This window comes from Heteronotia binoei, chromosome 21 (assembly GCF_032191835.1).
Source record: "Heteronotia binoei isolate CCM8104 ecotype False Entrance Well chromosome 21, APGP_CSIRO_Hbin_v1, whole genome shotgun sequence".
Lineage (NCBI taxonomy): Eukaryota > Metazoa > Chordata > Lepidosauria > Squamata > Gekkonidae > Heteronotia > Heteronotia binoei.
The window spans coordinates 89,193,544-89,216,865 of NC_083243.1; the positions used below are offsets into that span (position 1 = coordinate 89,193,544).

The following is a 23,322-nucleotide window of genomic DNA, read 5'->3' on the forward strand; positions in this document are numbered from 1 at the left end:
GGACAAGGAATGAAACTTAAAAGGAGAGAAGGTGCTGACCACACTATCCCATTGTCTTTTTGCTGCCCCCTTCAGGGTCCTTTTCTCTTCTTTGTACACCAGACATTGCCTTTTCCAACAGAAAAGAGCAAGTCATCACAGGCAGTAGGAATGCCCTATCCTGTATTTCATCAAGATCATTCCCTACCCTAACCTTGGGCAATTTTGCACTTCTGTTTTATCCAGGGCTTTTTTCCCCTTGGAGAAATATAGGGGCTGGAACTCTCAAGAGGGAATGAAGGAGAAACACCTCATGAACTTTTAAACATTTCTGTTTCCGCAAAGAGGTTCTGGAACTCTGTTCCTCCATGTTCCCCTAGAAAAAAGGTCCTGGTTTTATCTACTGCATCCATGTGAGCTCCTCAATATATTTCCTTCTTAAATTCTATTTATATCTCTGCTAACTGACCAAGATGGATATTTTAACCACTTAGAGCAAAAATGTTTTGTCCAAGAATTAACATCCCATAATGGAAACTTCTAGGTACAAAAAGTAAGTGACCTTGTTTAGTGTCCTTTTTGTTGTTGTTCAGTCGCACAGTTGAGTCCGACTTTTTGCGACCCCATGGACAAAGTCATGCCATGCCCTCCTGTCTTCCACCATCCTCCGAAGTCTGCTCAAATTCGTGTTAATTACATCAGTAACGCTGTCCAGCCATCTCATCTTTTGCCGTCCCCTTCTTCTTTTGCCTTCTGTCTTTCCCAGCATCAGGGTCTTCTCCAGTGAGTGCTCCCTTCTCATTTGGTAGCCAAAGTATTTGAGCTTCTGCATCTGACCTTCCAGAGAACAGTCAGGGTTGATTTCCCTTAGGACTGACTGATTTGATCTTCTTGCAGTCCAAGGGACTCTCAAGATTCTTCTCCAGTACTACAGCTCAAAAGCATCTATTCTTCTATACATATATACATCTATACATATTCAGGCCAACAGCCTGCATTTTAAAGACAGACCATGACTCAGCTGGTCCTACCATTGTGTCCTGCACAATAGGCACTGATAAAGACAAGGCCTGCCTGGCCAAGGGAAGAGCTGTGCTTAGAGGCCAGCCGGAGCCTGAAAAAGGTCATTCTGTACATGGCAGTTTGATAGGACTTCCGTGTTCTTATTTGTTTATTAGCTGAACTTGTGTAGAGTGCTCAGGTTGAATGTTTCATTGCACACTGTTTAAAACAGACCAGTAAAATGTTACTTCAGCCAAAGCCATAACAGGTAATCAGTATGAAAAGGCTGCCTTTACTTGCCTTGTAAAGGAGGCCAGCAAGGTGAGTCTCCCAAGTGAGGAAATTCCAAACGGTTGGCTTGACTTTGGCTTTTGGAGGAAACCAATCTGGTGTCTACCCATGAGGGGGTATCCTGAGCAGGGCCTCATAGGCAGATCTTGCAGAGTAGGAGTCTGTATGGGATCTCCCATGAAGGGTCTCATGTGGGAGCCAGAGGCCAATAGTACTGAGGCTGTTGTGCTGCAGCTCTGGGGGAGGCTTTCCATCTTTGCTGTTTTCTTATTTGCTTCCATACTAGGTACTTTGAGACAGCTGTAATAATACTTCTTTTGCACTTGGAACAGACTCTGTCATATATCTGGTAATACATCTCAGAATGGCATTTGCTTTGTAAGTGAAGGCTTGCTTTTCAGTTGGCAGGACTGCAACCTTCCCAGAGGCAGAAACTTGCCTGGAATGGTCTCCTGTTATGGTTCTGCTTGTGATTTGTGGGGCCTCAAGGAGATACTTGCTTTGCATTTGCTTGTTCTGACTGAACTTGTTATGAGTAGATGGGAGTGAAACATAGTTGGAGGCCTATTGTGCAACTGCAAAATATTTCCCTTGTTCTTAAACTCAACAGAGATAAGCACTTGTTTCAAAGACACAGTGTTCTAAGGCAGAGTGCAGTGAAGGAGAATTAATGTAATATCAGGGACCTATGACTGCAGTCCTGTTGTCTTAGAGAGGGCCACCCCTCTCAACTTCTATGAGCTAGTGGAGGCAGTTTCAGGTTCTGCCAAGATGATGGATTAGCTTGTGTTTCAGTTCTACTCAGTGCAAATGGAGTGGGTCGCAATGCAAAATATGAACCATTTGCTGTTATTCCTGCTGGCATGGTCTCTGTTTCAAGAACTTTAAGGAATGAAGGTGTTTTTATTCCTCTGGCCACCTTTTCCTGTCTCCCAATCTGTATTTCCAAAGGAATTTACTCTGTTATCTTGCAGTGCACTTTTCCTCTTTCAAGATTCCTTTCTTATGTTTTTTTTCTTGCATGGCAACACTTACCGGTTGCTTACTGTTGCAACACTTACCGGTTGCTTACTGTTGCTTTGCTTACTTTTGCTTTGTACTGTTGCTTAGATACAATTTAGAGAGGAAGAGTTGGGGGAAAAACCAACACAATCATAATTTCGTTACTGGAGATGCTATAGTATTGTCCTAAAAATGGGACCTGTATTCTTTGTGAAGCCAGAGTACTAAAACATAGCTTCAACCTAGTTAATTGTGTTGCCAAAAGCACAGCTCCAGACATACTGTGCACAGGGAACATGGCACATCATGTAGTCTTCTGTTCATTTCAGTTTTTCACTTTCAGGGATGGTGTTGGTGTTTGTTTTTTCCTATCAGATTGGGTTTCATAATGAAAGAGTTACAAGAGATGTTCATGCAGAATTACAAGAGAGGTGAGTGTGAATGAAATTTACACAATGAAGAAGAGCCTCCTTAAATGCATAGCAGCAAGGGCACAGTCACTCCCTTGAGCAAGCTAGCTCTTCCACTTCTGCATGAGCAGATAAATGAAGGAAGTGGAAAGGAAGCTGCCAAATTCCAAGAGGGAAGATGTAAGAGATATGGGAAGGATTGGTAACAGTATGGGCAACCGTGTGCAAAGGCAATTATTTTTGCTCTTTATAACAGTTGACAATGTGAAATAAATGAGAAATAAGGTCCGCAGAACACTCTTGGTTTGCTGCAGTATATTTGGCATTATTCACTATGGTTGATTCACTATGGTCAATTGACCCCATTTGACCATTCAGTCAACCACTGTATTTTAGAAACCACAAGTGCTAATAGAGTTGTGCATAATTTGACTAAAGAAACTTTTTGCTTTCCTAGCTGTAACGATTTGTTGGCTGAATGGCAGACTTAAAAAAGGTTCTATTTTTGTATTATTCCTTTTTATGGGACACAGACCTATCAATTACTTGCTTAATCAAGTATAACTAAAGAATGGCAACATGGTAATTGTCAGCTAAGGCATGAAAGCATCTGTTTTAATTTCCAGTGGATTTACTGTGTCAGATAACTTCATAAATAAAGTGAGTAAATTTCAATAAGGTAGTGACTTCAGTTGTTCTTCTACCAGGGGTCGTTTTGTAAAAAAATAGGTGGTGGAGCTCATGGATGGATTATTATGCAGCTGCACCTACTATTCAATGGATAAGGTAGGTAGGTGGAGAGGAGGAGGGGGAACCCTCATAAAGGTTCAGGAGCTGTGTTCCTGTGAGCTCCTGCTGAATTCAAGGCCTGTCTTCTAGTATAAATGTTGATATTATTTTCACACAGAGATGTAATCATTATGTGTCCATATTAGCTTAATTTGCTGCAAATTGAACAAAATGGTGATGGACAGGCAACTGGACACTCTGGAAGCCTTGAAACTTGCATTATCTGCGCTTTCCATTCCATCCTTATTAGAGAAGGGCACACACAATCTTCATATAAGCATAGGTGGGCAGCAGAATGTTGCTGTAGCTTTATAATATACTTTTTATCAGTAAATGTGTTATTCTAAGGGGAATCCTATTTTAATGTTATATGGGTGTTTTCCTAATCTCATTACACATTTTGAGGTTAATATTAATCACAGGCACAAAGTCCTAATTTTAATCCAATCCATATTTCTCCTAATTAAAAGCCAGTTACAGAGCTGCCAGAATAAATGTTCCCCCTCCATTTTGTAGTACTTGCTCTGTCTTTAAAAAAACTGCATCTTGCCACTCCTCAACACAAAGAGCTTATTGCTTACTTGATACTGGCAGGTAAAATTTTAGTAGCTCAGAATTGGGAAAAAAGTAGTCTTCTTACTATGGATGAATGGTTAGCAAAAGTCAGGGAGTTTATAGTGCAAGATAAATTGTCCACACAGCTTTCAATCATGGAAACACCGAACTATAAGAATAACTTTATTGAAAAATGGTTTCCTTATCTTGAATAGGTGAACTCAATTGCCTCTGCAGAAGAAATATTGCCTCCAGAATTGTTGAACTTTATTGTTCTGTAATTGATTGATCTGTGCTTGTTCTTTTTTGTAAAACCAAACTTTGGTGTAACTTTTGTATAAGCTTTATTTAAGTTCTTGTTTGTAACATTTTTTTATTTTTTGTTACAATAAAATTGAAATTAAAAACAAAAACAAACTCCCCCCTCCAAAAAAACCTGCATCTGATGAAAATAGCCTTCCACTGGTATTGTCTGGAATAAGCAACATCTCTCTCACTATTATCTGAAACCATTCCCCATAAGGATGACTGGCTTCACAAATTGATGGCTTTCTGCACACATACACCCAGGACAACATAATTGTCTTATTTCTAGCTACTATGAGATATTAATTCTGCCAAAACCCTTACCTACAAAGCTCTGGCTCTTCAATGGAAACAACTGATGAGCTTGCTCAGGAGAGGCTCAGTGATGGCCAGTGCAGTTTATAACCACACTTTTAAAATTCTGCATGATTTTAAATTTGGGCATTGTAATCCTGCTGAGTGGACTGGTATATTCTGTGTCCTTCCAACGTGTTACAGCTGAAGGCTTAAGAAAAGTTGAGCTTTTAAATTGATGGTCAACAGCAATGTCTGGTCCAGTTGGGGCACTTGGCAACACTGTTTTTAATCAAGATGTGGTAGAAATATTGTTGTATTAAAGTATGTGCATGACAAAAAGAAACAGCATTTTCAAATGCATGTACTCACCACACTGTGTGCTAAACATGCACTGATTGAACCTGCCAAGTATACCGTCAAAGGAGAGCAAATCTTTCAATGTTTTAGATTATAATTTTGTGCAGTAGACAAGCACTCTTTCTCAAACTAAACCTATTCTGGCTTCTGGCTCCTTCAACTCAGCATTCATCATTTGTTCCATATCCAAGCATGCAAAGGCCCTTGCATGAGAAATCATGTGTGTGCAGACTGCTGTTGTGCACACTGTAGTGTAGACTGGAACACAAATCTGACATTGGTATTAGAAAGAGGAATAGAACAATAAATATGTAGCCCTTGCTATTGCCACATACAGGAAATGCTGTCAGAACAAAGCAGGAGCTCTTCCCAAAGTGAGCTGGGAAGAGTGGCAAGTAGAGCACTGCTCAGCCTCACAAATCTAGTCAAAGCTCAAGTTAATTTTGGTTACTTGGATTAATTTCAGTTATTGAGGCATGAAAATGTGGACAAAGTTGCATTGGAGACTTACTTGGATCAAGCAACTCTAATTTTTAAAAAGCCGTGGCTTTATACTGTGATGAGCATATTCTATATATGGCAAGAAGCAGTAAATGCAGGAATCCTTCTGTAATTGCCCCGTATTTCTGGCTACGTGGCAAACTGACAAGTCTTTTGCTGCAGTCACTTGTACTCTCTTGTATATTGCTTTTCTTTTGTCTCCATATGGTGACTCTTCTGCCTTGAGGAATTAATATGTGAGAAACTGAAAACTATTGTGACACTAACTCAGCAATTTCACAGTATCAATGCTATGTTATGGTATGGGGGCGGTTTTATCCAGCCCTGTAGATTCTCTTAGGAAATTAATTATTCCATTTTGTTTTTCTTCTGTCTTTTTCCAGACATTTACAGCCTGGTGCAACTCTCATCTCCGGAAGGCTGGCACACAGATTGAGAACATTGAAGAAGATTTCAGGGATGGTCTTAAACTTATGTTACTTCTGGAAGTGATATCGGGTAAGACAGGCATTTATACAGTGGTTAAATTTTTTTTGAAATTCTCAAACTTAGTAAGTCTACTGGAGTATGGAAACCAATGCTTCATACTTTCCTGAAAGCAATGAAAGGATAGCAAAGATGTGTAACCATACCACATAGTGACAAGCCTCACATCCTTTCCTTTCCTTTCCATTTTCCTTTATATTACCTAAACTGTGTTACTTAAATTTCCAGACAACCAAATTAAATGCTATTACTAAAATAAAAATTTAAAACACCACTCTGTCACGTTCTCAGGGTGCAGGCAGGCAGGAGTCCCAAGCCAGTCCAAGGTCAAAGTCCAGGAAGTCAAGCAGGAGCCAAGTCACCAATGCAGAATCACAAACCGGAATCAGAAGTCAATGTCCAAAAGCCGAAAGGTCAGGGTGCCAAGGAAATCAAGCAGGTCAGGATCAGGAAGGAGCGTGGATGCAAGCCAGAGACTTGTTGCTTCCACAAGGTTACCAGGTCCTGGGTGGGAGCTATATGGGAGTCTCAATCAGCCTGCTCCCTGGGTGGCAGTGACTCTGCTAGAACTCAGGGCTGAGAGATCTGAAGCATCGGCATGCCTCATGTCTTTGCTCTGAAAGTGCTTTCCGGAGTCTGCTTCGAACTCTTGAGATGGGAGGAGGAGAGCTTGGAGAAGATTGATTGTCAACAGCTGACACTGGTGCCTGGAGAGTGATTGATGGGCCAGCTGCTGTTTGTTCAGCTGAGGAACTGGCTGGCAACTCTTCCAGCTCCTCCTCATCAGGGCTTATGACACACTCAAACAAATCTTAGGTGATTCTATTTCAGTGGACTGGCTATTGTAGGCTCTGGGCTGCCAGCTACAGGGACAAGAACAAGAATCCTTTAACTCTCGCACTCCCTCTTCTGTTTCTGGGCTTCAATACCAGCAGACCGAGGACAAAATAAAGTCAGTCCAGGTGATATTCAGCTGCTACTAGCATGCCAACAGGCTCTTCTGTACTTCTTCTCCTGATCCTAAAGATTCAAAAAGTAGAAATTAACACATACACAAGAATAGTCTTATTTGGGGAGAAGAAAAATGATGAGCATGCACACCCCTTAGCAACTATCTTAGGAAGCCCCCCTATACATTGTGTTAAGGCCCTGTGGAGCTTTCAGTTTTGTTTCTCTTAAAAAATATTAAAGACCTTGGGGAAAACAGAATTAATAGGCAGTTCTTCTTTCCTTACTGATCCAAATGGCCCAGGGTTCTGTAATGCATGCTCTTAATGGCTGCCAACAACTAAATGAGTGGAGTTCCTTGTGTTGTTTATTTTTGTCTTGTTTACTAGTTAGCAAAGTGCTCACTCATATATAGGGAAGCTGATGAAAGCTAAGAGGAAGTCATGCACACACCATGATTGGAGGAGGGTGAATTTTTGAAGGGAGGATGTATCTGGGGTGTACGCTGGCTTGTGCAGCCCCCCCTCTTTGGTATGATATTTTTATTTTATGTTGTTTATTATATTTTTATCCCATCCTCCCCTAACAGGCTCCGGGCAGCTAACAATCGTTAAAATACATAAAGTTAAAAATAGAAACACAATAAAATCGTTAAAAATCATTTAATACACTTACAGTTACACTTACAGTTTGAATCCTACCCTTCATATACCACCCCCATCTATTCTGTGGGAGTTTATACGCTGAAGCATTTTAGAAAAATGCTTAACTATATATCTGGCATTATGTTGCGCGTCTCCTCCCTTTTCTGTATGTATAGCAGCTTGTAAAGCTCTTCTTCAATTAGCAATATGGGTTCACAGACATACCCTTGACATGCATCTGTGATCCCTTTTGAAACTGTAGGACAAGTACCCACTTTGTTGTGGGCATCGTGTGGAGAATAATGCCATGGCTGCAGAAAGGGAGTCAATGGGAGCTTGTCAGAAGTTGAATGGGGCTGTTGTTGTGTGTCTCTCTCTCTGCTTTGGTTTTAGTTGCCTTTGGCAGCAATTCAAAGTAAACGCCAACCATAAAGGCTGAACATGAAGTGTTTTGAGATGCAAGGGTAAGGAACAGAAGGGAAAGCAAGAATGGATGAGGACAGATTCCCTAGTAGTGCAAGTGAGTCCAATGTAATGGTGCCCCCTCCCCTGATAAATACTTATATAATTCTATAGCATTTTGCTGATGGCCATGGAACACACTCATGCAGGATAAAGTGGAACATCACAAAACAACAAAATACATTTAGGCCTATGTGTGAGAAGTATATGCAGTGAAAAAGTACAAGTGAAAGTACAAATACAGAGAAGTACAAGTGAAAAAAAATCTGCTTAGAATAAGTCCTCAGTATAGTGGTATTGCATTTCTCACACCACTCTTAGTTTTAATTACAAGCAATTTCTTAGTATTTTTGTAGTAACTATTATTTTATTTGTTATTGATATAGTTCCATAATAACGTACAGGGTATTTTAGAAAGTACAAGAAGACAGGGTCCTGCACCAAGGAACTTGCAGTCTAAAATGTGAGACCCAAGAAACAGCCTAGGGAGGAGAGGGAGGTGGATGTGGCTGTAAACAGAAAAATATGTGTTAATTTCAGTTGCATGTAGTTAGCTGTAATTTTAGTAGGTAAGGGTTCATGCTACTGAGGGGCGTTGAAGAGGGGTTGGGAATGAAGTGTGAGGGATGCAGTAATGTAGCTGTTCTGGGAGACAGTTGAGGAATAAAGAGTAGCCAGAGATAAAGAACATAGTTGTTTGAGGGAGCAAGATAATGGAGGATGATTAAACTAGATGAGTGAAGGACAAGGGCAGGGGTGTTTCAGGATATAACATCAGGGTGATAAGGGAGGCAAGGCCATCTGTATGTATGTAGACAATCAAACAAAACATTTTAGTCATTTGAATTCCAATAAAAGCTCAACAGGAGGGAGTTGCAAATTAAGTTTAGGGCTACTCTGTCCATTAAAAACAAAAAAAGCACAACACACCACTCACCTAGCATTTCAGAACGTAGGTAGGAGCTCCATGTGGGGGCTGCTCCCTGTGCCAACACTGGCTGTTTCTAGAAAGTCATCATGTTTAGAATTTTTATTTATTTATTTATTTATTTATTTAATTTTATTTATATCCTGCCCTCCCTGCTAAAGCAGGCTCAGGACAGCTCACAACATAAAATCCCAACAACAGTTAAAATTAATAAGTATTAAAATTACACATTCAACAATAAAACAAGATATACAATAGTTAAAACAGTTAAAACAGAATATTAGTTTGGTGCTATTTCAGTGGCGACAGCCTTCTTCCACTTCCCTTAAATACAAGTGCCGTGTCAATTAAACGCCAGCCGGAAGAGGACAGTCTTTCAGGCCCCGCAAGGTTCTGCAAGGCCCTCACTTTGTCTGGCAGTTGGTTCCACCAGTGGGGGGCTGCAATCGAGAAGGCCCTGTCTCTGGTTGATTTTAATCTGACCTCCTTTGGCCTGGGGATTACTAATAGAAAAAAACAAAAGGGGGTCCTGCAAGGATCTGCAGAGGGTGTCTCATTTTCTGTCCCCCAGTATTTCCTTTCTCTTCCCTGAAAGAACCACATAACCTGTCCTGTTTCCTGCCTCCTTCTCTCATTCCCACCCACCAACCAACCTAACTTCAGCTGCCTCTCTGTATTCAGTTTTTCATCCTTCCCTTAACCTCTGCCCAGGAAAACTATCTCTCTAATAGGTGGTACCGGCTGACAGTCTGTGTCCCACTTGTGTGGTGCTAGCTGCTGAGCTGGCCCTAAGCTGCTGACATAGGATGAAATGGCTCACATTATTTCTTCATGGTCAGGGACAGAAGGCGACACTAGAAGAGAAGGTGTCAAATAGGCATCTACATCGGCCTCTTTGCCCAACTGGTGCAGTTTCAGGCTGGATTGTCACCAGTGTGCTGATGACACTGAGTTATATCTGTTGATGGATGGCCAACTGGATACTGCCACAGCAAATTTGGCCAAGGGATTGGAGGCTGTGGTGAGATGGTGGCAACAACTGGCTAAGACTGAATCCTGCTAAGAGAGGTTTTGTGGTTCGGTGAGGGGGATTCAGATTTGGGATGCTGTCTCCTGGCACCAACTTTCAGGAGCCTGAGTATGGTCTTGGATGCCTCTCTACCAATGGAGGCCCAGACCACAAATGTTGCCAGACTGCATTTTCCAGCTTTGCCAGATCAGGCAACAGGCTCCCTACCTGTCTTGTCCTGACCTGGCCACAGTAATCCATACAACAGTCACCTCTAGACTAGACTACTGTAATTCACTCTATGCAGGGTTACCCTTGAGACTGGCCTGGAAACTCCAGCTAGTCCTCAATGTGGTGGCACGGGTCCTCACAGGGACCCTGCAGACAGCACATATTCAACCAATGCTGTGTGAGGTGCACTGGCTCCAGATGGATCAGGTTCAAGGTTTTGGTGTTAACCCTTAAGGTCCTAAACCAGGGGTGTCAAACTCATTTGTTAGGAGGGCCAGATCTGACACAAATGGAACTTTGTGGGGCTGGGCCATGTGTGCCATAAAATGTAATGTGAAGTAGCAGAGATATAAACTTTATAAAGAATTCAGACACAATTAAAGATGTTATTTGTAACTTAAAATACAAACATGCTTAAAACTCTTGCAGTATTTTGATTAAAATGGAAAGGCAGGGGAATAGTGGGATTTGGCAATGCAATTTTTATAATAAAACATCGAGAAAAAGTACAAGGATCACAGCAGAAACTAAAAATATAAAATGTTCTGAGCCTGGGCAAACAATGAAATGGCATTGCAAGCTTCTCTGCTTCCCCTGAGGTCTACTCAAATTGGCAATGGCTCTCCAGTGTAATATTCCCCTTTAGCTATGGGTTCCCAGGTTAGAGTACTCACTAGGTCAGGTTCACGGAGCAGAGACAAGCTGGTTCAAGGCATCAGCCCTTTATTTGCAAGGACACAACTCCAGGAAGCATGAGCTTCAGCTGTCGATATAGGAACACTGAAAGTGAAGCTGATCTCCACTCCACTGAAACACATTGCAGCACAGACAAAGTTGCAAGAAAAACATGGAATGGATTTTCCATTAAGGTCTCTGGGCCCTATCTATCTGGGCACAAAGACCTTAATGGAAAACCCATTCCACATTTTCCTTGCAGCTTTGCTTCCTGCTGCAGCCTACAAAGACAAGGCAGAAAAGGCAGGGAACTGAAAGAACAGGGAATTTAGGTAGCCTTGGAACTTCAAAGGATGAGGACATGAGGGGGAGAAAAGAGCTCCATAGGCCTGATTAAAGCCCTGAGTTTATTGGTTCTGGCCTGCAGGCCAGGCATTTGACACCCCTGTCCTAAATGGTCTAGGACCGACATATCTTCCGGACCACCCCCCAAAAAAAACCACTGCGCTCTGCAGATAAGAACTTACTGATGATCCCTGGCTTGAGAGACATCCAGCTGTCCTCAACCTGAGTCATGGTATTTTTGGCCCTGGCTTCAATGTGGGGGAACTCTCTGCCAAACAACGTTCATGCCCTGTGGGATTTAATGAAGTTCCACAGGGCCTGTTAAGGCAGAGATGTTCGAGCAGGCATTTGATAGAGGACAGTGACAGCTTCCATCTGGTCTGGGACATCTGTTCTGGCACTCCTGTTTCTCGCCTAAACCCCTGTGGGGCAGCAGCACAACTCAAAGTTCTCTAGCACCATCTAATTAGTCTAATTGTTGTATCCAGTTTTCTCACTAATACAAGCTAGCTCACTGTTTTTTAGCCTCCAGCTCATGCATTTTTGTCTTACTTCAGGAAGGATGGCCCCAAAGCAAACTAATTTATGCAGCAGCCAAATTGCTTGCTCACAACTTTAATGCTGATAGTTTATGAAGTATAATTTTTGCTCACAAGACTCCACAGCTTAAAAGGAGCATTGGTTTTATCTTGTATTTTACTGTTTTTAATTGTGTCTGTTCTAATATATACCGCCCTGAGCCCTATTTACAAAGGAGGGCTAGCTAGAAATTTAAATAAATAAATAATGGTGGAGAACCAATGATTACTTACAAGGCCCCTTACAAGAGCACCTCTCTGTCCCCATATCACCTTTCTCACACTTTCCTCTTTTCCTCCTCCTGGAAGCTTACATGTCCTCACCTTTCCCTGCTTTATTTTTTTCTTTCTACCCACCAACTGACCAACCTACCTCTTCAGCAACATTTATTATTTGCTTCATTTATACCCCACTTTATTCTACAATAGGGATCCAAACAGCTTACAGTATTCTCCACTCAACCATTTTATCCTCACAATAACCCTGTGAGGTAAGTTATTAGGGTTGCCTACCTTCAGGTGGCACCTGAACATCTCCTGCACTTACAGTTGATCTCCAGATGACCAAGAACTGTTCCCTTGGAGAAAATGGCTGATTTGGAGGATGGACTCCATAACATTATACCCTGCTGAAAATCCCTCCTTTTACCAATCCCCTATCATCAGGCTGCAATCCCAAAATTTCCAGATATTTCCCAGCCCAGAGCTAGCAACCATATAGGTTGGGCTAGGGTTTGTTTGTAGAAAAAGCCCAGCAGGAACTCATTTGCATATTAGGCCATACCCCCTGACATCACTATTGTTTCACACAGGGCTTTTTGTAGAAAAAAAATCCAGTAGGAATGCATTTGCATATTAGGCCACACCCTCTGATGACAAGCCAGACAGTACTGTGTTCCTGTGTGTTCATTCTCAAAAAAAGCCTTGAGTTGGGCTGTGCTTCTATGGCAGAGTAGTGATTTGAACCTGGGTTTCCCAGACATTAGTCTGAAATGCTAACCATTGCAACACACTGGCTTTTGTGGCATGGTTGCTGTTCAACAGTAGCAAGTAGCCAGACCTGGATGAGTCATGCAAATTGCATGGTATCAGATCACCCAGTAGTTGCTGCTGGGCCTGGCTCCAACAAGTCCTCCTTCAAAGGCCAAAATAAACCTAGAAAAGGCCCTGCCCCCTCCTACTTAAAAAAACCAAGCCTTGAAGCCTGGCAATACTGTTGTGGTTTCCTAGCAACCCCTACAATGGCCACTGCAGAGAGCATTCATTTCTTAAAGCTGCAGGTTGTGTCACTTTGAGGGGTTTTAACCTCTTGTAACAATCCACAGTATCAGGCCAGTACCAAAACAGTTCAAAACTTACTGGAATGGAGACAAGGCCATAACCAGACATAGCTAGTAACCAGCATAAAAAGTGAAAAGCAAAACTAAAACAATGTCCTCCCCTCAAAGGATCGTGTTAAAATTATCATACAATACAATAAGGGAACATCACCAAATTCACAATTCCTCCTGATATAACACTGCCAGTGTGTGCATTTGTGTGTTGAAGATTTCAGATTTTTCTGCACACACGGGGCTTTTTCAGCTTTGCAGGAAGACTGGTCTTATCTGTTGGTGTCTCTAGATTTAAATATCCACAGATCTGGCCATTTTGAGAATTAGATATATCAATTCTCTAAGTTGTCTTCTGCCTGATGTGCTTGTTTTCTATGTGCAAAAAGTTTTTCACATTAGGGAGCATTCATTTACGTCCCCCTAATTATATTTGATCTGTCTAATAAATATGCAGATGTTCCAGGTGCAAGAATGACATTTTAGTTTGCATAAAATCTCCAATGTCCTGTGGGTTGAATCAATGGTTTCGCACCAAAAGTTACATTAAAAGTAAACACAGTTCTTGGAGCTGTATGTAACATTTTTTACTGAGACAGAATGAACGAGTTCTTAGGGGGGAAATGATATGTGTTTTCTTTTTTGTTTCCTCTATCCAGGTGAACGTTTGGCTAAACCGGAGAGAGGCAAAATGCGAGTGCATAAAATCTCAAATGTGAACAAAGCTCTTGATTTCATTGCTAGCAAAGGAGTCAAATTGGTATCTATTGGAGCAGAAGGTAAGCAAGAACACTTTTCAGTGGAGACACAGAAGATGGCAGAAAACCAGTAATGCCGCTATCTTACAGGAGTGGTGGGAGTCCCAGGATGGAACTGTCACTGCCCTCAACCAAACACCTGGTGGAACATCTCCATCTTGGAAGCCCTGCAGAATTGAAGCAGGTCCCGCAGGGCATGGATGTTATAAGATAGAGACTCCCACCAGGTTGGAGCCAAGGCAGAAAAAGCTCTGGCTGAGGACAACCAGACATCTCTCGGGCCGGGGACCACCAGTAGATTTTGATCTGCAGAGTGCAGCACTCTTTTGGGGGTATATAGGAGAGATGGTCCCAAAAGTACATAGGTCTGACAGTTTAGGGCCTTAACCCTTCCAAGCAATTGGAGGGGTTTTTTTGACCCAGGAAGTCATGGAGAAAAATTGGTTTACCTATTTAAAGCTTTCTACAGACACCAAACTCCTGTTGAGCCTTCTCCTCAATGAACTACACTACCCTAAAGTCCCTCTCTCCCCTCCCCACTGCCTTTCTCTTTTTATTTTTAATCAAAGTGGTACATGGGGTCCATCTGGCCCCCAATAGACTTGGCTTGAAAATGAAAGCACTATGCACAATCATTACTGGGGTTTCTATTTCCCCCAGCAAATACTGATGTTTCCATGTTTAAATAGATAGACCAGCACCTATTATCTCAATTTTATTGAAAGGTGGACCAAGCAGTGAAAACAACAACAACAACAAAATCTCATAGTTTATAGACATTTTTTTTTGGCTTTGAGGTTTTACACTGCTTTTGAAATTGGGGGTTGCAGTGACCCCCAAGGAAACCAGTCTTTGCAACCTGAATTGTTGAATATATAGTAGGAGCAGGTAAAAGCCCTGTGTTTGTGCTCTGTCAAAGCTTCCCTCGTGCCTATAGCCACATGGAAAGGCTCAAATTGAACTGTACTGCAGCTTTGGAAATGGGGTCATTCTATCCCCAGGCAGGATAAAGCTGGACTTGTTTGAAGGCATCATCTAAACCTCACATTTTCCATACTTGAAAGAGCTATGAAGCCTGGCACTCTAGATGACCCCTGTCCACTTGTTTTCTGAGCTAATTGCTTCCCTTTGTCCTTCAAATTTTGCAGGCTTCTGACTGATCTTCTCAACCTGACATATCTGGGGTGGGGGAAGTACTTCAGATGGCCTGAGTCATCTATCCACTGAGCTGACCTTTGCACTGAACTGTTCACCTGTGACCCTGGCCATCTGTTTTCTGAGCTAATTGTTTCCTATTGTCCTTATTTTTTGTTCCACTAATATCACGTTAAGTTTCAGTGTTCTAACAGTTAAAATGATTGTTTTCTTAAAAATACACAGTTTTATAGATTCCCAACTGTGTCTTCTGCTTTAAAAATGGTAGGGTCAATTTGACCCTATTTACATTTTTGTGGAGTTTTGACATCCTCAATGAGGGGTATTTCTGACCCCTCATGTAGATGTTAAATAACGCCAAGGAGAGGATTGCCCCTTGAGAGGCCTCACATAGTAAGGGGTACCAGGGCAACACTCTCTCTCCCAATGCCACCTTCTGTTCCCAACCTTGAAGATATGAGGTAAGCTACTTCAAGACTATCCCATGGACTCCTATGTCGGTGAGACAGTGGGTCAGAAGGTCATGGTCAACTGTGTCAAACACTGCAGTGAGATTTAATAACACCAGCAGCACCAACCCACCTAAATCCAGCTGCCTGTGGAGCTTGTCCATGAGAGTGACTAAAACCATCACCATCTCATGGATGAGGCAGAAGCTGGTTTGGAATGGATCCAGGGCTGATGTGTCATCCAGAAAACTCTGAAGCTGCTCTGCAACTGTTCTCTGAATCACCTTGCCCAGAAATGAACGACTGAGTAGTGATTGACAGGATCCAAAGGATCTAAGATTGGCTTTTTAAGGAGCAGAACAACCACCATTTCTTTTAAACCCTCTGGGTAGATGCCTATCTAGGGTCAGGTTAATAATGCCCACCAGGGGACCCTGTATCCTTTCACCACTGGTTTTCACCAGCCAGGAAGGACACAGGTCTAAGAGGCATGTGGTCGGCCTAACAGCATCCAGGATCCTGTCTACATCAGCCTGGGAGAGCTATCAAAGACCGAATCCAAAGATGGCCAAGGGGCCTCTGGTTCATTTACTGTATCAAAATTGGCTGGGAAATCACAGCAGACTGATAAGACTTTCTCTGCAAAAAAGCTCGCAAAAGCCTCACAGCTGATGGCTGAATTCCTAGTATTTTGGGATCTCTTATTGAGAGATGTCAAATACGTAATTACCCTAAATGATTGTGAAGAAGAAGAAGATGAAGAAGAAGATGATATTGGATTTATATCCCGCCCTCCACTCCGAAGAGTCTCAGAGCGGCTCACAATCTCCTTTACCTTCCTCCCCCACAACAGACACCCTGTGAGGTGGGTGGGGCTGGAGAGGTCTCTCACAGCAGCTGCCCTTTCAAGGACAACCTCTGCTAGGGCTATGGCTGACCCAAGGCCATGCTAGCAGGTGCAAGTGGAGGAGTGGGGAATCAAACCCAGTTCTCCCAGATAAGAGTCTGCACACTTAACCACTACACCAAACTGGCTCTCCAGTTGTGCTGTGCAAGAGCTAGCAGATGTGAGGGAGGCTGTTCAGAACTCATTAACAGCGTTCACTGCCACCTCATAAGAACATAAGAGAAGCCATGTTGGATCAGGCCAGTGGCCCATCCAGTCCAACACTCTGTGTCACACAGTGGCCAGTATATGTGTGTGTGTGTATATATATATACACATACACACACACACACACATATATATATAAAAATATATACACACACATACATACTGTGGCTAAGAGCCACTGATGGACCTCTGTTCCATATTTTTATCCAGTCCCCTCTTAAAGCTGAATGTTCTATAAGGCAGGGGTGGCCAACAGTAGCTCGCCAGATTTTTTTTTGCCTGCAGCTCCCATCAGCCCCAGCCAGCATGGCCAAGGGCTGAGACTGATGGGAGTTGTAGGCAAAAAACATCTGGAGAGCTACCATTGGCCACCTCTGCTGTAAGGTGTGGATTCATTGCAAGTTCACCACCAGACTTGCTCTAGTCATCTAAGCTCCCATTTCATCCCCTTGAGTTTTAAAGTATACTGGGGGACAATCTAGGCTGGGAGTGGTGAGGATGTCGGGGGATGATCGCATTGATGGCTTCAGAGAGACAAGTTCCAGTCTTCTATCAGCTCATCTAATGAATCACCAGAGGACATCAGATCCACAGAGCATTCTGAAACCCAATTGGGCTCATTTGTCTCTTCAGGAGAGCATAAATCCACTTGCCACCTAGACAGATGGAGGCTGGGACACTCTGCCAAGCCTTCAGAGCAAAATGATCCAACCATGGCACTTCTTCCTTCCGTATCAAATCAATGCCTGACCCCATTCCAAAGATCAGATTCAGTGTGTGGCCTGCTTGATACATGGGACCTGAAACAATCTGGGAGAGTCCTAGTGCTGCCGAAGACACCAGGTCCGAGGTCTGTGAGGAAGTGGCAGCATCAGCATGGATGTTGAAATTCCCAAGCATGATCAGTCTCAGGAATTCCAAGGTCCAGCTCACTACTGCCTCCAACAAGCTCAGTAGGCTGTCTGCTGGGGTTCTAGGCAGTCAGTACACCAACCAGACAGCCAAATACTCCTCAGCATCCCACACCAGGTCGACACAGTCAGTATTGGCGATCTTTGGGACAGGGAGTGCCTTGAAGAAGAAACCCGCTTTTCTCTACAATGGGGACCCAAAGTAGTTTACATCATTCTCCTCTCATTCATTTTAGCATCACAACAGCCCCGTTGTGAGAGTTGTGCTTCAGTTCACTTTAAGAATTTTTAATGGTCTAAGAACATGGCAAAACAAAATGTCATTCTTGCACCTGAAACATTTGCATGTTCATTAGATAACATTCCAAAAGCCAAGCACAACTGAAAACATTCAACTATGTGAGTGGTTACGAAATCAAATATTTGTGTACATAACAGGTAGAGACCCCAAATTTCTATGGAGTGATTCCTTGTGAAGACTTAGTTGCAATCAAAGATGATGCTCATATATATAGATATATGGGTCAGATTAGCTTAAACTTTCTGGTGATGTAACAGTAAAGTTAGACAGAGTGTGTGGATTACTATCCTGTTTCATTTTGTATCAAGTTAATATTACAGCAGCATTTAAGTGGCCCTTTGGGATTGACTCATCTGCTCCTGAGTATGGTGACAGCCCAGTGAAAAGGACTGTAAACTTTTCCAGATTATGAATTTTAAGGGACTTAAATTGAGACTTTAAAAAGCTGTCATTGGTTGTAAACTACAAATAAAAATTAATGAGGCAGATGAAATGTCAGTATGCTTCAGGCAGAATGAGCCACATTGAGTAGGCAGAGCTAAGGTAGAAAAGTATTCATGGGTTGCTCTCTTAATAGAAAAAAATAAGTCACTCTAGCAGCAGATTCCCCCTATATGGCATAGGTAGCCACTGAAAGTGTTTAGTGCCTCATGGCTGTCAATATCATTGGCTTCAAAATATCCTCCACAACCCAGCAATTGCAGTATTATAAAGTTGAGGACATGGGAATATAGAGTGTATCTTGTGTTGCAGCATTAAAACTGCTTTCTGGGCTGTGAAAAAAAGAAGAGTATAAAGTACGGAGGAACAGCCAATGAGTGCTTAAAAAGGCCTTAAAGAAATTATCTTTGTACTGTTGAAATCGGTAACACTCCTGTTTATTTTCAAAACAATGGATAAAGCTGAGGTTTCCTGATCAAAGGGTTGTACTTGTAACTGGGTTAAAGGAAGCTTTTTTTCCCCTGCTGCTGCTGCTGTGGTTTGTAAGCTGCACACAAGCTTCTTCAGCATGCATTCTGATGAGCTAAAAGAAGTCCCACACTTGATTGCTAAATGAACTATATGATGGAGTTCAATATTATCACAATAAGAAAATGTGGGATAGTCATTCTGTTGACTCTTACTGGTATTTCCAGCATATAAAAATGATTAGCTTCTCTTGGGCCCTGATCCTGCAACCTAAGTATTGCTTAGGTGCACATATGTGAGAAGTTATGGTAACATGACAGCTTCCGCTGATGTCACTTAAATGTAGAGCAATACAAAGCTGCTATTGAGTCAAAGTGACCTGTGTATGTCATCATTAGAAACAGATGGCTATTTATTTCATTCTTTCTCCCAATCATAATGGATGAAGTGGGAGCGTGACTGACAGGGTGTTGTTCCATTTTACCTCACATTATACATGACAGTCAGTCCTATCTGTTGAAGCCAAAGCTGTTACAATCATGTTCAATCTTATGTCATATTTTTGGGCACACTTTATACAGTTCAAAGCTTGTTGGCCTTCTGAGGCAGGGGTGTCAAACTCATTTTGTTATGCGGGCTGGATCTGGCAAAAATGAGACCTTGTCGGGCCCAGGCCATGTGTGTCATAAAATGTAATGCCAGGTAGCAGAGATATAAACTTTATAAAGAACACAGATAAACACAAAGGTTTTTTTTAACTTAAAATATGTTTAAAAGATTAGCACTCTTGCAATATTTTATTTAACAGTTTCTAATGATACCTCTTGCTCTGAATTATTGCATCAAAATCTGGAGATAATGTCTGTGCTGTAGCAATCTTGTGTATGCTGTTCAGGTGTGCTGTTCAGGTGTGTGGTGGGTGCAGCCACAAAATGGCTGCTGCAGGAGGTAGAGCCCAGGGCCAGCGCGTAGGAGTAGACCAACTAGGCAGTTGTCTAGGCTGCCACATTCCTAGGGGTGCCAAGAGGCACCCCCTCTCCCAACGCGTCTGGTGCCGCTAACTTCCTGAATGTGCGGAGGCTTGCAAAGGTTGGGAAGAAAGCTGCCAGCTCTAAGTGCGCTCGCTCCCTGCCCTCTGCCCTCACATAAGGTCCCCAACCCTGCTCCCCCAACCCCGCCACTGCCACGCCCCCCCAGCATCAGCAACGTCAGGGGAGGCAGCATGGCAGCGAATACGCTCAGAGTGCGCTTGCTTCCTGCCCCCCGCCTTCACCGAAGCTCCCAGCCCCCCGCCCCTGCCACACACATACCTCAGCTTAGGCAACATTGGGGGAGGCGGCGTGGCAGCGAGTGCGCCCACTGTCTTCCCGAACTATTGCTGAACTATTTAATATTTATTGCCCTTCTGAACAAAGAAATGGAAATCCTACTGTTATTTGCACATTCAGTTAACAGTGGATGGGTGTATTAGCAATGAGATGGAGCCATATTCACCAGTCCAAAACATTTTGGTTCCTGCTACTGACTACAAAGCCTCATCTATTCCAGTTTTTTAAACAGCTGTCCCTCCCTGACTGAATATAAATTATTGTTGTTTGCTGATGGTGTTGAGAAGAGTAACATGGGTTACCACAGAGTTAAGTCAAAACATCATCATTTTGACACATTATATTCCCTTCTGATTCACCTGCAGGAAAAAAAGGAAAGGAAAGGTCCCTGTCCTTTCCAACTCTGGGGTGACGTTGCTTTCACGTTTTCACAGCAGACTTTTTACGGGTTGGTTTGCTATTGCCTTTCCCAGTCATCTGCATCTGCAGAGGTGACTGCAAATGGCAAATAAGTCCTGTTACTTTGTATGTAACTTGTATGTAACATTTGGGAATTTACATAAAGTGGTGGAAAAATATAGGGTTGTTGTTGTTCAGTCGCACAGTCGAGTCCGACTCTTTGTGACCCCATGGACAAAGTCACTCCAGGCCCTCCTGTCTTCCACCATCCTCTGAAGTCTGCTCAAATTCGTGTTAGTTACATCAGTAATGCTGTCCAGCCATCTCATCTTTTGCCGTCCCTTTCTTCTTTTGCCTTCTGTCTTTCCCAGCATCAGGGTCTTCTCCAGTGAGTGCTCCCTTCTCATTTGGAGGCCAAAGTATTTGAGCTTCAGCATCTGACTTTCCAGGGAACAGTCAGGGTTGATTTCTCTTAGGACTGACCTGATCTTCTTGCAGTCCAAGGGACTCTCAAGATTCTTCTCCAGCACCACATCTCAAAAGCATCTATTCTTCTGCGCTTGGCCTTCCTTATGGTCCAACTCTCACAGCCATACATTACTACTGGGAATACCATTGCTTTGACTATTCAGGCTTTTGTTAGCAGGGTGATGTCTCTACTTTTTATTATACTGCCTAGGTTCACCGTAGCTGTCCTCCCAAGGAGCAAACGTCTTTTAATTTCATGGCTACAGTCACCATCTGCAGTGATCTTGGATCCCAGAAATGTGAAGTCTGTCACTACTTCCATGTCTTCCCCTTCTATTTGCCAAGGTGTAATGGGGCCGGATTCCATGATCTTAGTTTTTTTGATGGAGTTTCAAGCCTTCTTTTGTGCTCTCCTCTTTCACCCTCAACAAGAGGATTTTCTTCGTGGTCTCTGTGCATCACACTGATGGGAGTAAGGCGCCTGCGCCGATCTCGATCGGTAAACTCAAAAGCTGCGGATTTCCACGCCGACGTCCCAGTGCGCATGCCCAGGAGCCCCACCACGCATGCCCACTGCGACGGGCGTGGACATCCTGCCAGTTCTCTTCTGACCGCCGCGCTGATCAGTCGATCTCTCTGCTTCGGTCGGTGAACTTTTTCTCTTATATTTGTAGGTTTGTAGTTAGTTGTAGATAGTTATTACAGTTGTTAGTTAGTTAGTATAGGAATTTAGCTGCTTGTTTTTGGGGCGCGCGTGGGTCGAAACGTGAATTTTCCCGTTCCCCCCCCCCCCCCGACTTCCTGCCTTCCCAGCTGCGTATGGAAAGGCGGTGGGGATTTTTTCGGAGGTGCTCCAAGTGCGGGAGCAAGATAGCTCCACCCGACGGACACTCACTTTGTTTACTGTGCCTCGGGGAACTACATCGCCCTGACTCTTGCACGCACTGTGCAAAATTTTCGCAACAGACCCGGAAGAATAGAGCGGCGAGGCTTGCGGCAGCCCTCATGGAACAGACCTTGTCTCCGGGCCGCTCGGCGGCAGAACGGGTTGATCAACCTATCGCTACTGATCTGCCATCGACGTTGTCTGTGGTCGATACCGAGCGCCCTATTTCCGACGCCGAGCACCATACAAAGCGCACTGCCTCGGCTGCCTTGTCGGAATCCTCTGTTCCTGCTAAGCGGTCTAAAGAGGATAAGGGCTTGCAGGGTGAGAAGAAGAAAAAGGCGAGAAGACTGGATAAGCCAAAGCTTAAATCCTGTCTTTCGCTGCTCCTGCCTCCCCTTCGGACCAGACGGCACCGATCATTCAGCCGTTGAAGTTGTTCGCTTCCCCGGTTCGTCCGATCACCTTGATGTTGACGGAGCTCGTCATGTCCTCTGACTCTGACCGGGAGATCGAGTCCGCGCAACGTTCCAGTACCGAACGGAGCCCACCGGTTCGACTCCAACCCTGTCGGTCTCGTAGCCCATGTTCTCGGGACCGAGAGAGGGCCTAGGGACCGGTCGTCCAGGAGCCGATCACCTCGATGCTGGGATATCGATCCGCAGCACCCTCCTGCGCAGATCCCCTGGGATCAGAGGCAATGGCAATATTTGTATGGGGCCTACCCCATGCAGCCGTCCTTCCCATGGCTCCCTCCTCGTCAGTTGGATTGGGATCAATCCTCCGACACCTCCTACCAGTCCAGAACGTCATATCGTCCGCTGCGCCGTCTGCCTTCTTCTTTGGCGTCGAAACCCCCTGAGGTCGAGGACACGAAGCAAGTGGCCCGGCATAGAGCCCCATCGGAGAAGCCTAAGCCCAGGCACCAGGTGTCGCCACCGGAACCACACGTTTCTGACCAGTCAGACTCACCAGCTGTATCCCCTAGATCAGAAGAGGGGTCGTCTGCTGCGGGACAGGAGGCCTCTTCTCCTGGGGAACCCTCCCCTTCGCAGAAGACATCTGAGGAACAGCCCATTTCCCCTTCGGAGGACTTGAAATCATAAGGGGGCCTTATTAAACGGATGGCCCAGTCGCTCTCACTTACTACCATGCAACCCCAGCCTGTCATTACCGACAGTGTTTTTGACATTGTTCAGATGGACAGTTCCACTGCGGTGGCTTTGCCTTTGACTAATGTCATGCTGCATACAGCTAAGACCTCTTGGGACAAGCCGGTATCGACACCTATATCATCTAGGCGCCTAGATCATATGTACCGTATCCAGGAATCAGGTGCAGAGTTCCTGTACAATCACCCTCGACCGAACTCAGTTGTGGTTTCGTCGTCTTCAAAGGCCAAAAAGACTCATTCTACTCCTCCCGATAAGGAGGGGAAGAAATTGGACAATATGCGCAGGAGGTTATACTCTGCGGGGTCCTTGGGCGTAAAGATTGCCAACTATGCGGCCTGTATGG

General features: G+C 43.8%; 1 protein-coding gene across 5 annotated transcripts in view; it reads left to right on the plus strand.

The window, feature by feature from the left end:
* Positions 1 to 23,322, plus strand: part of ACTN1 (actinin alpha 1) — a 160,992-nt gene that overhangs the window by 61,436 nt on the left and 76,234 nt on the right. For all 5 annotated transcript variants that reach the window (XM_060263346.1, XM_060263348.1, XM_060263345.1 and 2 more), the window contains exons 2-3: positions 5,873 to 5,987; positions 13,786 to 13,905. In XM_060263346.1, coding sequence (XP_060119329.1) covers positions 5,873 to 5,987; positions 13,786 to 13,905 — 235 coding nt within the window. The remainder of the gene's footprint in view (positions 1 to 5,872; positions 5,988 to 13,785; positions 13,906 to 23,322) is intronic.